Below are 14,774 nucleotides of genomic sequence, written 5' to 3'. Positions count from 1 at the left end.
GACAGAGCCTCAAGCTATCCCCCTGGGTAGAGTGCTGTGGCATCACATTTCACAGCAACCTCCAACTCCTGGGCTCAAGCGAGTCTCCTGCTTCAGCCTCCCAAGTAGCTGGGACCACAGGCACCCACCACAATGCCCAGCTATTTTTTGGTTGCAGCCGTCATTGTTGTTTGGCAGGCCCAAGCTGGATTTGAACCTGCCACCTTAGGTGTATGTGGCTGGCGTCTTAGCCACTTGAGCCACAGGCACCGAGCCATGAGAAAAACTCTTAATAATGGAACTTTATTTGGTTTGGATTTTAGTCACCTCTGCCTTTTTCTGTCTATATGATTAACATCTTTCCATTTTATTAGTTGAGCCCAGAACAGATTTTCAACAAATTCATTATTAACTCCTTGAATAGAAGGCTTCAGAGTTATATCTTCTAAGAGACACATAGTTTGGGTTCTTTTTAATCTGATGTTGTCTCTTATCGACAAATGTCTTTCTTTTTTTTTCTTTTCTTTTCTTTTCTTTTTTTTTTTTTTAGACAGAGTCTTACTATGTCCCCCTCGGTAGAGTACTGTGGCATCACAGCTCACAGCAACCTCCAACTCTTGGGCTTAAGAGATTCTCTTGCTTCAGCCTCCTGAGTAGCCGGGACTACAGGCACCCACCACAATGCCCAGCTTTTTTTTTGTTGTAGTTGTCATTGTTGTTTAGCTGGCCCAAGCCAGGTTCAAATCCACCAGCCTTGGTGCATGTGGCTGGCGCTGTAACCACTGTGCAATGGGCGCTGAGCCCACAAATGTCTTTTTAAGCAAATGTTTTTCCTAAATATTAATAAATATCATTGAATTAGTCACTTGGAATCTTTATTAATGTTAGATTAGTAAGCTCAGTGATTTATAGTGCTTTAAGATTGATTAGAAATGACCTAGAATTTTTAAAATGTAAGTTCCTAGGAAATAAATGGCACTTTCAGTAATTATTTAGCAACTCTTCCTAATGAAAAGTGAGAGGAAAGACAAGTAATTCTCACAATAATTGGCTTTATCATATTTTACAAATGATAGCTGTTTATACATATAGTGTTGAATTTAGTGTAAATTTGGTATTCAACAGGGCAGGCTGCTTTAATATATTCCTTATACTTACTGAAACTGAAAACTGGGAAATATATTACAAAACTCCACTAATTTGTAAATGCTTAATGTAGTTAAGATTGACTTATAATTAATACACATTTGCTTATTTAAGAAAAAGTTTTACATCAGTCAAACATTCTCAATTAATGGCGTGCGGCTTCATTTCTCTATACCTGACAGATGAGATTTTAGGCCATAGGATTTTTCAAAAAGGGGCAAGAATTCGAAGAAATTGGAAACCAATTGGATTTTACTTTGTGTATGAAAAAAGATAATAAAATGTATAGGGGCGATAGTAAAATGTGTAAAAGATCAAAGAAATAATGAGTTTGCAGTTAATGCAGGTTTTTGTGCAAGTCTATCTAGGTCTCTAGTCTTTACTAGTTGAGAAGTTCAACTTTCCTAAAGGTCAGTGAGGAAGATAGCCTCATTAAAGCCAAACTAATCTGTGTTATTGCCAAAGGCAGCTGAGATCTTTAGGCTTCAAATTGTTTATTAGATAAAGGTGGAACTCAGTAACAGCAATGGACTTTGCTTCTATAACCCTTCCAAAGTTCTGCTTGTATCCCCTTATATCATATGCTCAGCTTGGCACCCATAGCTCAATGGTTAGGGCACCAGTCGCATACGCCAAGGCTGGTGGGTTCGGACTCGGCCAGGGCCCGCTACACAACAATGACAACAACAACAAAAAAATAGCTGGATGTTGTGGTGGATGCCTGTAGTCCCGGCTACTCAGGAGGCTGAGCCCAGAGAATCTCTTAAGCCCAAGCATTTGAGGTTGCTGTGATCTGTGATGCCACAGCATTCTGCCACAGGGTGACATAGTGAGATTTTGTTTCAATATATATATGTGTGTGTGTGCGTGTGTGTGTGTGTGTGTGTGTATGTGTATTATATGGTCATTAATTTCAGGAAAAAATGTTGAGTCAGTGATGACTTTCATTTACTTTGTTAACATTCAAATGAACACACTAATGTTTGTAATTCTTCCTATGAGTAGATGAGAATACTCTTTGTTTAACTGTTTCTGGCTCACAAGGTTCCATATGCCCATAACCCGAGCACTCTGGGAGGCCAAAGAGGGAGGATCACCTGAGTTCGGGAGTTCAAGACCAGCCTGAGCAAGAGCACGACCTGGTCTCTACTTAATTTAGAAAAACTAGCCAGGCATTGTGACAGGGGCCTCTAGTCCCAGCCACTTGGGAGGCTAAGGCTAGAGGATCATTTGAGCCCAAGAGTTTGAGGTTTCTGTGAGCTATCTTACCAGGGCACCCTACCCAGGATGACAGAGTGAGACTCTGTCTCAGAAAAAAAAAAAGAAAAAACTGTTGAGTTTCTGTCATAACCTAGAAATTGTTTGGAAATTAATGAATATACTTATCTATCTCTCAGGAAAGGATCGGTATCTAGTTTCTGCCCATCACTAGTTCTAGTGCAGCTGAAATAGCCTGGCTCTGTAACAGTCTTGATAGATTGCCATCCAAGTCAGTGCTACCCTATTAGTTCTGTTGTGTGATTGGATCTCACAGGCCCAGGAGCCACTATGGTGTAATACAAAGAGCACGGGGCTTTGGTTTGGCTCTTTCCACTAATTAGTTGTTTGATTTTCAGCAATTTATTTATTTCCCTGAACCCTGGGCCTCAGTTTCTTCCTCAGAAAACTGTGGGTGGGCATGCTACATATATACAGAGGGTGCCAAAACACACACACACACACACACACACAGACACACACATATACATATACACATTACACATTTTAAGAAAGGAAAAAACTATTAAAATTGTAACACTCAATATATACTGATAATAAAAGATGAATACAGGTCACACTTAACACGTCTTATAATTGCAGAAAGCAAATGTGATTTGAATATTATAAATGTAATATAGTTTTTTTCTTTTTTAAAATATGTAAACATTTTTTGGCACTCTGTGTGTGTGTGTGTGTATCTCATAGGTTATTACAATCATTAAATGAGAGAGAGGTACTTTAAAATCTCAAAGGTGCATAGTAAACTCTCAGATGTTGCACTGCATAGCCTAGTAATAAAATCAAAAAAGTCATTCAATTTTGAAACATACAAAGGAGGGTTCCTAATAGTATACAGAGGATGTTGACTGTGTAGTATTTGTTTGGTAAATTCAGCAAGATAAATAATTTAAAATTACAGAACAGGCTCCACGCCTGTGGCTCAAGTGGCTAAAGTGCCAGCCACATACATCTAAGGTGGTAGGTTCGAATCCAGCATGGCCCGCCAAACAACAATGATGGCTGCAACCACAAAAAAAAAAAAAAAAGCCAGGCATTGTGGTGGACGCCTGTGGTCCCAGCTACTTGGGAGGCTGAGGCAGGAAACTCGCTTGAGCCCAGGAGTTGGAGGTTGCTGTGAGCTGTGAAGCCACGGCACTCTACCCAGGGGGACAGCTTAAGGCTCTGTCTCAAAAAAAAAAAAAAAATTACAGAACAAATGCAGGATTTAAATTAACAGTGAAGAAATTCCAGATTTAGTTATTAAATTATAGATTGGGATTATCTGAAGAAGCTATAGAATTTTCTTCTATGGAAGTAGTTTTTAAAAACACATCTGTTTGAGGTTAGATTCTTTCATAAATGACTGATTTTACAATTGGAGAACTTACAGTAGGAAAAGGAGAAAAATTAAAGCAAATCTATTTATCTAGAGCTACAACATTCCAATTTGGTAGCTACTGGCCACATGCTCCCAGACTGTTGCGCACTTAAAATGTGACCAGACATTTGCTTTGAGTATAAAGCACACATTGGATCTTAGAGACATAGTACACAACTTTTACAGGATAGTATGAAAAATTCTCCTATAATAAGAACAAATACTTATAAAATAAATAATACAAATACTTTTCGGGAAAATGATTTTTTAAATAGACCACGTGAAATAGCTTCCCTATCTATCCTTGATTTGAGGGACAGTATAATAGGTATGTCCTGGAGGGCATACTTACTTTACTATTGTTGCACCACCCAAATGTCTTAGGAAGCTAGTAGTTTTAATTCCACATAGCAGGTTGATTTACAATGTCAGACAATTAAGTTCACAAACTCATCCTAGAAAAAGTACTACCTACCTCATTGCTGAATATCACTACAGTCACCTTCAAGTACATGCCTTGGGAAGCTATACACTGATGCCATCACCTTGTCTACCTTTCAAAGCAATTTTGGAACTCTTTGTCTGGGATGGTCATTAGCACTGTCTTCATACAAGGGTGACAGTTCAGTTCGCAAACTCATCCTAGGAAAAGTGCTTTGAAGGGTGGGCTAGGTGCTGGCATGAGTGCATAGCTTGCCAAGAGGACTATGTAGAGGGTGATTGTAGTGATATTCAGCCATGAGGTAGGTAGCATTTCTTCTTGGATGAGTTTGAGAACTTAATTGTCAGATCTTGTAATCTAAATGTGTTTCTGATTTGGATTAGAAAATTAAATATTACTTTCCATAATATTAGTTCCCCTTTTATTTTTTATTTTTTAAGTAAATTTATTTTAGGTTAATGTGAGGGTACAACCAGATTTAAAAAATTGATTTTCTTAGGCAGAGTCCCTCTTAGTTCTCCTTTTAAAGGGAAAGAAATTGATTAAATAAATGTAGGCACATAGTTAAATATAAAGGCACTAAATATATTAGTAGATGATTTTAAAAAATCTTTTAAAATTTCCCCAAGAGATTACTAAATAAGAAAGTACGGGGAAGAGTGGAGAGAGTTATTAGTCTGTAAACAAAGCAGCAATGCAAAACAGGGTTGGTAACTATTTGCGATACTTGAATTCAAGAAAACAATGCCACAGTTATCCTAGATGTAAGCCATCTTTTGCATCATTGCCTTTACCGTTTTAAATATATTTTATGTTGTTAATTTTCTGCTATCCAATCAGTGTTATGACTCTACTCCCTGAAATGTCAGATCTGGTGACATATAAATTACTTTGAATTCTGCCTTTATTTTGACAATGGGTCGATGATAATAGACTAGACTCCAAGAACTTGTTGAGCTGTTTACCATGTGACTGAAATGGAGGGATCTTTAGAGTATATGTTTCTTCTCTTAAAACTTTTGATATAACTGATGTGTCACATAGAAAATGGTGAGTGTGGCAATTAAAACACACTTTAGTTACATAAAAGGGGGAAAATAGAAAATGAAAGGAAGAAAAAGGATCAGTTTTCATGTGGCAAACACTAACAGTGTTACTTCATGACTCCAGTGTCAGAGCAATGAGTTAAAATGAGTTCCTGTTTTTCAGACAGGAACTGAAAAAGAGAAACTAAGGTGAAAACAGAAGGCATGAAAAGGTGACTTCTAATAAAATGAGAAGCTAGAGATAAACATAAAATGAGTAAAAAAACTCCTAAGCTTTTTATAGAATTAGGTGGCAGAACATACTTGAAGAGAGAGAAAAAACTTTAGGCATCTGATTGATGTTGCCTGGCTCAGGCTGGCCCTCCAGCACATTTGTTTAAAGCCTTCCTTGTGGTTATGACTTCACAGTACAAACCCACAGCTGCTTCACATCCTCGTCTCCTGTAGTGCCTTCTACTTTTGGAGATGGGGGCATCTTTCCTCTGCCTCTGATCTCTTCCTTTGCAGTGAACACTGAGCACCCCCGCCCCCAGGCTCATACCCCTTAACTCCCAACACCACAGTGCTGTGCTCCACATAGTCTGCTTACATCAAGCTTCTCCTATGAGTCTTAGCACTGCCATTTCAAGCTGATTTAGTAAATTGTGCAGGGATGGCATCCGTCATCACTCTCCCCATTTCACTGGCTGTAGAATTTAGCTGTCAGCCTGCAGATGGCAGGGACAAAGGCAAGACTAGTACCAAGTTCTCTGACTCTAGATCCTGTAGGCCAGCGGTTCTCAGCCTGTGGGTCATGACCCCTTTGTAACAATGAAAATACATCCTGCATATCAGATATTTATATTACGATTCATAACAGTAGCAAAATTACAGGTATTAAGTAGCAACGAAAATAATTTTGCGGTTGGGGGGGTCACCACCATTAAAGGGTCGTGGCATTAGGAGGTATTAGGAAGGTTGAGAATCACTGCTGTAGGCTTTACATCAATGCCACTTACAAACACGTAGGGTGCTTCCTTTAAAACAACAGCAAAAATAGGCAAATAAGCAAAACCTTCTTTGACAGTGATGTTCCTTTCCTACTGGCAGATTTCTCAAATATGATCATGCTCAAACCCAAAATGGCATAATGGGAGGGCTGCTAACTTTGGAGTTGGGCAGGGTAGGCTATTCTCTGGTAGTTGTGTGATCTTGAACATGTTTCCTCATCTGTAAAATATCTGTCTCATAGGGTGGTTGGGATGTCAAAGGAAAATGACTAAATTAAGTACTTAGCCCACTGAGAGGCATGATAAATTTTTATTTATTACATAATTGTATCCTGTATACTGACTTTGACCCTGACCTCTCCACAGAGTTTGATCTTGCTCGGAATGCTCATGACCATTTCTGGCTAAATCTTAAGGCCTTTTCTCAGCTTTCAGCCTTTTCTAGCTACTTAATTCCCCCTATTCTTTTGACTTTCCTAATATTATATTATTGTTTCTTCTTTTTCTGGTGGCTTCTCTTTTGTCTAATGAACTAACTTTTTATTCTACCCTGTACAAGTCTGTCTTCTAATGTTCCATCTGCAATCATTGCTTTGTTGACAAGACTAAGTTAAATTAATAAATCAGAAAGGAGATAAGAATCTGTTTTGCTTTGTGAATATAGCCTTAATTCTTCTTTACCTGTCTCCTTTCTACTTTCAAATATAAAAACATCATGTTGAATTTAATCACCAGCAAATAGTAAAGCCCTAGCTCTGTTAAAAGCACTGGAAGGCTTTAATTACCCTTTTCCACATAGACATGGCAAGTGATGTCCATGACCAAACTGTTGTAGTATGATGGCGATGATGATGTTATTATTAAAAATTATGTTTTCTAAATAGTCTCATAGACCTTACACAGTAGTCTTGCCTACATCATTTGTTCTTCAAAATGACATTGTGAAGTAGATAGTGTTCTAAATTACCCAACACACTTTACAGGTAATATAAAAAATATTCTGACTTTGATTCTAAGAATAGTGCCTTTTCTGTTTAAACCATACTATTTTTTGTTCTCTATTTCATTTAACTTTCCTGACATGTCTATAAATGCTAGATTTTAGGCTAAAGAATAGGTAACACAGTTTTAATTAGGGAAGCCTAAGAAAAAGAGATAAATTCAAAACAGTAAATTGGGTTACTTTTTAGCAAATCAAGGAAAAGTTATAAATTTGGAGGCCAAGACTTAATTATAAGAGTTGAACAAAGTATTTATTTTTGTATGTGTTTATTTTACTTTTGGGAAAGTATTTGTACTTTAATATTACAAAATAATATTTAATATAAACATTTCATATTAATAAAAGCTATCTCTATATTGTATATAGATTTCACCTGGCAAAAAATATGAAAAGTTACAATGTCAAAGATTTTAAAGTTAACCTTAGTTTAAATGGGGGATTTCATCTATTTAGTTAGAGAAGTCTTCATGTTACCATGGATCATACCCATTCATTCATCATTCATTCTAATTGTCTTTTGTTCCTACCTAATGAAGTATGTTGTATGTTTGTTTTGCAGATCTAAAGCGAGAAGCCAGTATCTGTCATATGCTGAAACATCCACACATTGTAGAGTTATTGGAGACATATAGCTCAGATGGAATGCTTTACATGGTTTTTGAATTGTGAGTGTACATTTTATTTATTAAGGGGTAAAATTTTAAGCAATGTTGCTTTTGTATAGTGCTAACACTTTTCTCTTGAAATTTAACAATAGTTGTAAACTTATCTGTTTACAAAGAACTAAAGTCACAGAAGGATTGTTTCATCTTAAAGTTTACAATGGCAAAGGAAGCAAAAGTTAGACAGTTACCCTCACACTTTGCACACACTTCAGAGAAGAGTCTCTAAAGGGAAATAGAGTTCAGAGGGATAAGATGCCCCAACATATAAAATTCTGACCAACAGAAGTCTTCATGAAGAGGAGTGGGAGAAGAGTGGAGGCCTCCATGTAGCAAGCCTGTGTGGCAACTAAAAACTGATTGATGACACACTCTACTGAGGGCAATAAAGTGAGACTCTGTCTCTACCAAAAAAAAAAAAAAAACAACAAAAAAACCTGATTGATGACAGGCTTAACTTCCTCTTTTGATAGAATCACTATGTTGGCATATGAAGGCAATTCTATAGATCACAGTATGTCTTGATTTCAGCAAGCCTCTTGACATGTTTATCACAAAATTTTTGTCAGTAAAATAGAGAAATGCAAGCTAGTTCATAGCTGGTTGGATAATTGTATCCAAAGAGATTGTATAAAGCTTTACAGGTCAGCATCCTGCAAGGTTTTGTCTTTTTTTTTTTTTTTTTTTTTTTTTTGCAGTTTTTGGCTGAGGCTGGGTTTGAACCTGCCACCTCTGGCATGTGGGGCTGGCACCCTACTCCTTTGAGCCACAGGCGCTGCCCCAAGTTTTTGTCTTTGATCCTATTCTGTTCAAAATTATAATCAGTGAGTTTTATTAGGGGAAAAAAGGAAGATACTGATAGCTAAATATTCAAAAATTACCAAGGTTGGAGGGTATATTCATTATTGCTTCATAATAAAATATCCCAAAACTTAATGGTTTAAAACAACACATATTTTTTATCTCAATCTCTGTGCATCAGGAATATGGATCCAGTTTAGCCAGGTCCTCTGACTCTGATCTCTCACACAGTGATAGTCAAGGTTTTGACCAGGGCTGAAGTCATTTGAAGGCTACAATGTAGGGTGGATCTGTTTCCAACATCACTCACATGGTTGTCGATAGTCTTCAATTCCACACAGGCCATTGGAGTGAGGACCTTGGTTCCTTACAAGCTGGTGGCCCAAAGCCTCCTTTGTTTCCTTGTCAGGTGGGCCTGTCCATAAAGCACCTCACAACATGGTTCCCGGATTCATCAGAACAAGCAAGAAAGAAGGCAAGAGAGTGTGAGCGAGCAGAAGTCACAGTCTTGTAACCTAATCTTGAAAATTACACACCATCACTTCTGCCATTTTCTTGTAGTTAGAAACAGGTCACTAGATCCAGCCCACATACACATGAGGGGTTTACACCAGGGCCTGAATACTAGGAGGTGGGAATCACTGGGACCCATTTCACAAGCTGCCTTCCACAGAAGGCTAGCTAACTTTTGGCTGTCTATATCAAAATTCAAAAACACTTTAACAGAGAAGATGAAATTTATTATTAAAACCAGCTAATATAGAGTCCTTCATTCAAATATATAACTGCAAGGTCAGTGTGAATTTAGTTGTGATTACTAACATGAGAAAGATTGTAAATGTTTTAGTTAGTTGTTTGCAACAGCTTAAAAAGCCTTGACTGTAATGTTAGGCTGCATTAATTAGAAGTATGTAATATTCAGGCTGGGCACCTGTGGCTCAAGCAGCTAAGGCGCCAGCCATATACACCTGAGCTGGCGGGTTCAAATCCAGACCAGGCCTGACAAACAACAATGACAACTACAACCAAAAAATAGCTGGGCATTCTGCTGGGCACCTGTAGTCCCAGCTGCTTGGGAGGTGGAGGTAGGAGATTCGCTTGAGCCCAGGAGTTGGCAGTTGCTATGAGCTGTGATGCCACGGTACTCTACCCAGGGCGACAGCTTGAGGCTCTGTCTCAAAAAAAAAAAAAGGAAGTATGTAATATTCAGAATGACACCACATTTCCATTGAAATGTTTGCAGAAGAGGATAACCAGAATGGGAAACATCCTGCAAATTCTGTCATAAAGTCATGGCCTTCAAAATCTTTCTTGGCAAACCCACTAAGAATTTTGAAAAGCTTATGTACTGCTTTCACATATTTTTAGGCTGATACATAAAAACTATTTTTATGAGAATGCAATTTTTTGTAACTTGAATATTCTTTTAAATGTATTTTCTTGGCTCAGCACCTGTGGCTCAAGTGGCTAAGGTGCCAGCCACATACACCTAAGGTGGTGGGTCCCAATCCAGCCGAGACCTGCCAAACAACAATGACAGCTGCAACCAAAAAATAGCCTGGCATTGTGGTGGGCGCCTGTGGTCCCAGCTACTTGGGAGGTGGAGGCAGGAGACTCGCTTGAGCCCAGGAGTTGGAGGTTGCTATGAGCTGTGATGCCACGGCACTCTACCCAGGGGGACAGCTTGAGGCTCTGTCTCAAAAAAAAAAAAAAGTGTATTTTCTTCACAACTGTGAAGCTGCATATTTATCTTGTCCACTATATAGAAAATTGTCATGTACTGGGGCAAGAGAGGGACCTCTCTTGACCCAGAGCAATGAGGGAGAGTTGATCTGAGTGGAGAGGTGGGAAATGAAAAAAAGGGACACACCCAAGAACAAAACACACACAAGAGATAGGATGGTATTGGGAGGACTGACGCAGCTGATGGCTGCAGCCAGCACCTGAACCATGGAAACAGCTTTATTTTTACAGTATCTTAACAAGGTTGCATAAATCTTAACACATGGGGTAGAGATCAACCTTAAACAGGAAAAACTGTGTGCTTGCCTATAACAAGGAAAGTATGCATAGGTTACATGACTTTTTGGCAGGTGGAAAGAATTTGTTAAGGGAAGAGAAGTAGTTGGGGGATCTCTCTGAGCATTTCCTAGGCTGTGGGGGCCCTGCCGCCCACAGCCCACTCCCCACAGAAAATGTCTGCTATGTAACCTACATGGCAAAGCTAGTCCTCATTGTCAAATCACTCAGCCAAATCAGACTCATTTTCTTTCAGAAAAGAAAATCTGACTTCATTTTTCAAATAAAATTAAAGTGTTAAAGACATCCCTGTGACACTCACCTTACTTTTGATTTCAAATTCTAAAATAGATTGGATTTTGCCATGAATATATTGCCTAGATGAAATGTGGCACCTCCCCTTTTTTCTCAGGTGCTCTTATTATGTTTTTCTCTAAAGGGTCTCTCCCTCCCTCAGGAGTTGCACATTCCCCAGTTGTCTCCTTGAAGCTAAACAGCCTCGTCTTTTGGGTGATTGTAGTCATGGAGATGTAAAAGGAAAACCAGCAAACCACAGACTTGTTTTCAGACCAAGTTATGGCAAATTAAAATATGGAAACTGGTTGCCTGAAAAATAACCTAGTTCATGTGTCTCCTGGCAGGCCTTTGGGTACTCCCAGAGATACCTGAATCACAGGCTGAAGACCATGACACAGAAGAGCTCTTGAAAAGATAAAGAGGCTTTAGTTAACTATGAATGCATTAGTTTTCTTATTCTGCTAAAAAAAAAGTCCCCAAAGCAGAAGACCATAGGTAGAACATAATCAATGTCTTCAGTTATTTGAAAGATCATCATGAATAAGAAAATTATATGCTTATTCAATGTAGCATCAGAGGCTGTAACTAGAATCCAGAAGTAGCAGATTTCACTTCTAATTAAGGAAGGCCTCCTTTACCTTGAAAATCCTCATAAGATTATGAGAACTAGATGAGAAACTGTATGTGAAGTCCCTTTGTAAATGGTGAAGTTCTTTATAACCATAAAGTGTTATTTACAGTGGATTTAACAGGTTAGTTTTAGTTCCTCAGTGTTGAAGCAGTCTATGTGGGATTTTATGTAGCTAATTTTGTATGTTTTAGTTGTGACTAAAATAATTCATTCATGGATATGTGTTGAGACCTCATTAAAGTTGGATATTTACCAGTAACCTGATCTCAATATCTCAATATTAACCCGATCTCAATATCTCAATATTAACCCAAATCACTAGAACATGGCTTTCTATTTTCATTTTGTTTTACTTTTTTTTTTAGAGACAGAGTCTTACTTTGCCACCCTAGGTAGAGTGCTATGGCATCACAGCTACCAGCAACCTCCAGCTCTTGGGCTTAGGTGATTCTCTTGCTTCAGCCTCCCGAGTAGCTGTGACTACAGGCACCTGCCACAACGCCGGCTATTTTTTTGTTGCAGTTTGGCCGGGGCCGGGTTTGAACCTGCCATCCTCGGTATATGGGGCTGGCGCCCTACCACTGAGCCACTGGTGCTGCCTTTTTTTTACTTTTTATTGTGGAAAATTTCAAATGGAAAGAGAGAATAGTATAATGAACCCCAGAACACTGGTCACTGAGCTTCAGCAGTTATCAAAACATTTTGCCATTCCTGTTCTATCTCTCTTTTCCTGTTGTATTCCCCCCTACCATGGAGATTTCTAAAACAATATCATTTTACCTATAAGTATTCTTGTTTGTATTTCTGACACATAAAGATTGTTTTTAAAAAATGGCCATGATATTATCATACCTAAGAAAATCAACAATACCTTAATAGCATCTCATATTCAGTTGATATTCAGTTTTCCCTAATTGAACATGAGTTTTAAATGATAGATTTCTAAATTTAGCATTGTTTTACTAACTCTGGGGCAGTGGTTCTCAACCTTCCTAATGCCTCCTAATGCTGCAACTCTTTGATACAGTTCCTCATGTTGTGGTACCCCCCAACCATAAAATTATTTTTTCATTGCTACTTCATAACTGTAATTTTGCTACTGTTATGAGTCATAATGTAAATATCTGGTATGCAGGATGTATTTTCATTGTTATGAAGGGGTTGCAACCCACAGGTTGAGAACCGCTGCTCTAGGGATCTGGAAGTAGATTATAAATTTCACAAAGTACCTTAGTTATTTCTCAAAATGGTCAGAAAGAAAATAGAAATATAAAACTGCTCTTTTATATCATTGTTTTATAAATTTACCTCACCAATTGGCTTTGCTCGGTTTTGTATCCTCCTTTATCACCTGGGTTTCAAGCCAATTAAAAAACATTCATTGCTGTATCAGTGGTTCTCAACCTTCCTAATGCTGTAACCCTTTAATACAGTTCCTCGTGTTGTGGTGACCCCAACCATAAACACATGACATAAGCACCACAGCACGAGGAACTGTATTAAAGGGTTGCAGCATTAGGAAGGTTGAGAACCACTGTTGTAGATCAAAAGAGCAAAGCCAATACAGTAGTGTGTGGTTCCACCTACTGGCTAGGTGAAAGATTGCTTCTACAGCTGCAATATAGACTAAACTACTCCAGAACTAGTTCCATGTTTCTTGGTAATAGATGCTATTACCTCAGTATGCAGGGCCTCTTTGCTCAGTTTATGGGTTATCTGGACCCTTTTTACAGTTTTCTAACATGACACCAATACAGAATAGACAAGGAAAGAGAAAACAAATATAAAATTAGGTCAGTTAACTTTGACATTTGTTTGTTGGCTGCTTGGAAATAGCTGTTATTGGTGAAAAAAAGGCTAGACAAAACAACATATTTGGATTATCAATCGGTTCTTTCATGTGGTATCCCTATCAGTCTTTGCCACAGACTGCATATAATGAGCACTCCTTTTTTCTTCCCAAACTGAAGTCATGAAATTATACTGTCCAACAACGTTGCTTATCATGTTAGAAAATCCTTAGAATTAGTTGATATCCATTTAACTACAAATGGTTTGTTAAGTTTAAAGTATGTTTAAATACAGAGACTCACAGAACCAGAAGTTCAGAACTGGAAGAGATTAGAGCAGTAAATTTCAAAACTTAGGTTGGAAAATCCCATGTAGAGTCCCCACCCCTAGAAATTCACTTTCAGCAGATATGGATTCTAATGGGGGTAAGTTAAGAGATTATAGAACTTTAAAGTAGGCATAACGTGACCTAGAGACTACATTGTCATTTCCCTAACACAAACGTATTGTTTTTAGACATTTGCTATATTTGTACATCCATTCCTTTGGGATTACACTTAAATTTGAACCTGTCTACAGCAATTTTCTGAAATGTACTTTAAAATACAGGTTCTGTTTTGAAGACAGATGAGTTGTATTATCCCTTTAATATTAAAATTAAATATTTATTTGTAAGTAACACATTTGGCTTGTCATTAGTAGTGTCTGGTACTTGAGTTAAGCTGTAAATCCTAAATTGGCTGGCCAAGGAATTTTAATTACCTTATTATAAAATGATTATATGTATCACAGGGAGGCTTTTACAGTAATTAAATATGGATTTAAAACGCATCTGACATGAAAACAATATTTTGTATCTTTTAAAATAATATTAGTAGTTATTTTTTGAAGTTTGCAAAGGAGATAAACTGAAAGCTCTTTTATTTATTCTTTAAATTTTATTTAATTTTTTTTGTCCAGTATTTATGCCTGGGGAAGGGAGTGTTTGAAATTCATTTATACTGATAGAGTGGAACTGATTACTACTTACCAGCAAACTTTCCACTTAAGGGAAAATATGTTTGTTTCATATCAAGCAATAAAAATCTGGACTGTAGGCTAGGTGTGGTGGCTCATGCCTATAATCCTAGCACTCTGGGAGGCCAAGGTGGGTGGATTGCCTGGGCTCGCAGGTTTGAGACCAGCTTGAGCCAGAGCGAGACCTCGTCTCTAAAAAAAGAAAAAATAATGCATTTAGTCCCAGGTACTTGGGAGGCTGAGGCAGGAGAATCACTTAAACTAGGGTGACCAGATTTTAACATTGGTAAAGTGGGACAACATGGCTGGGGGG

General features: G+C 38.0%; 1 protein-coding gene across 4 annotated transcripts in view; it reads left to right on the top strand.

The window, feature by feature from the left end:
* The window catches only part of CASK (calcium/calmodulin dependent serine protein kinase), a 406,622-nt gene that overhangs the window by 140,476 nt on the left and 251,372 nt on the right, over positions 1 to 14,774 (top strand). For all 4 annotated transcript variants that reach the window (XM_023507605.1, XM_003800989.2, XM_023507604.1 and 1 more), the window contains exon 3: positions 7,803 to 7,908. In XM_023507605.1, coding sequence (XP_023363373.1) covers positions 7,803 to 7,908 — 106 coding nt within the window. The remainder of the gene's footprint in view (positions 1 to 7,802; positions 7,909 to 14,774) is intronic.

This window comes from Otolemur garnettii, unplaced genomic scaffold (assembly GCF_000181295.1).
Source record: "Otolemur garnettii isolate 467f Iridium unplaced genomic scaffold, OtoGar3 scaffold00192, whole genome shotgun sequence".
Taxonomy (NCBI): Eukaryota; Metazoa; Chordata; class Mammalia; order Primates; family Galagidae; genus Otolemur; species Otolemur garnettii.
Note: the sequence above shows the minus strand (reverse complement) of the source record. Positions and strands in the feature narration are given on the sequence as shown.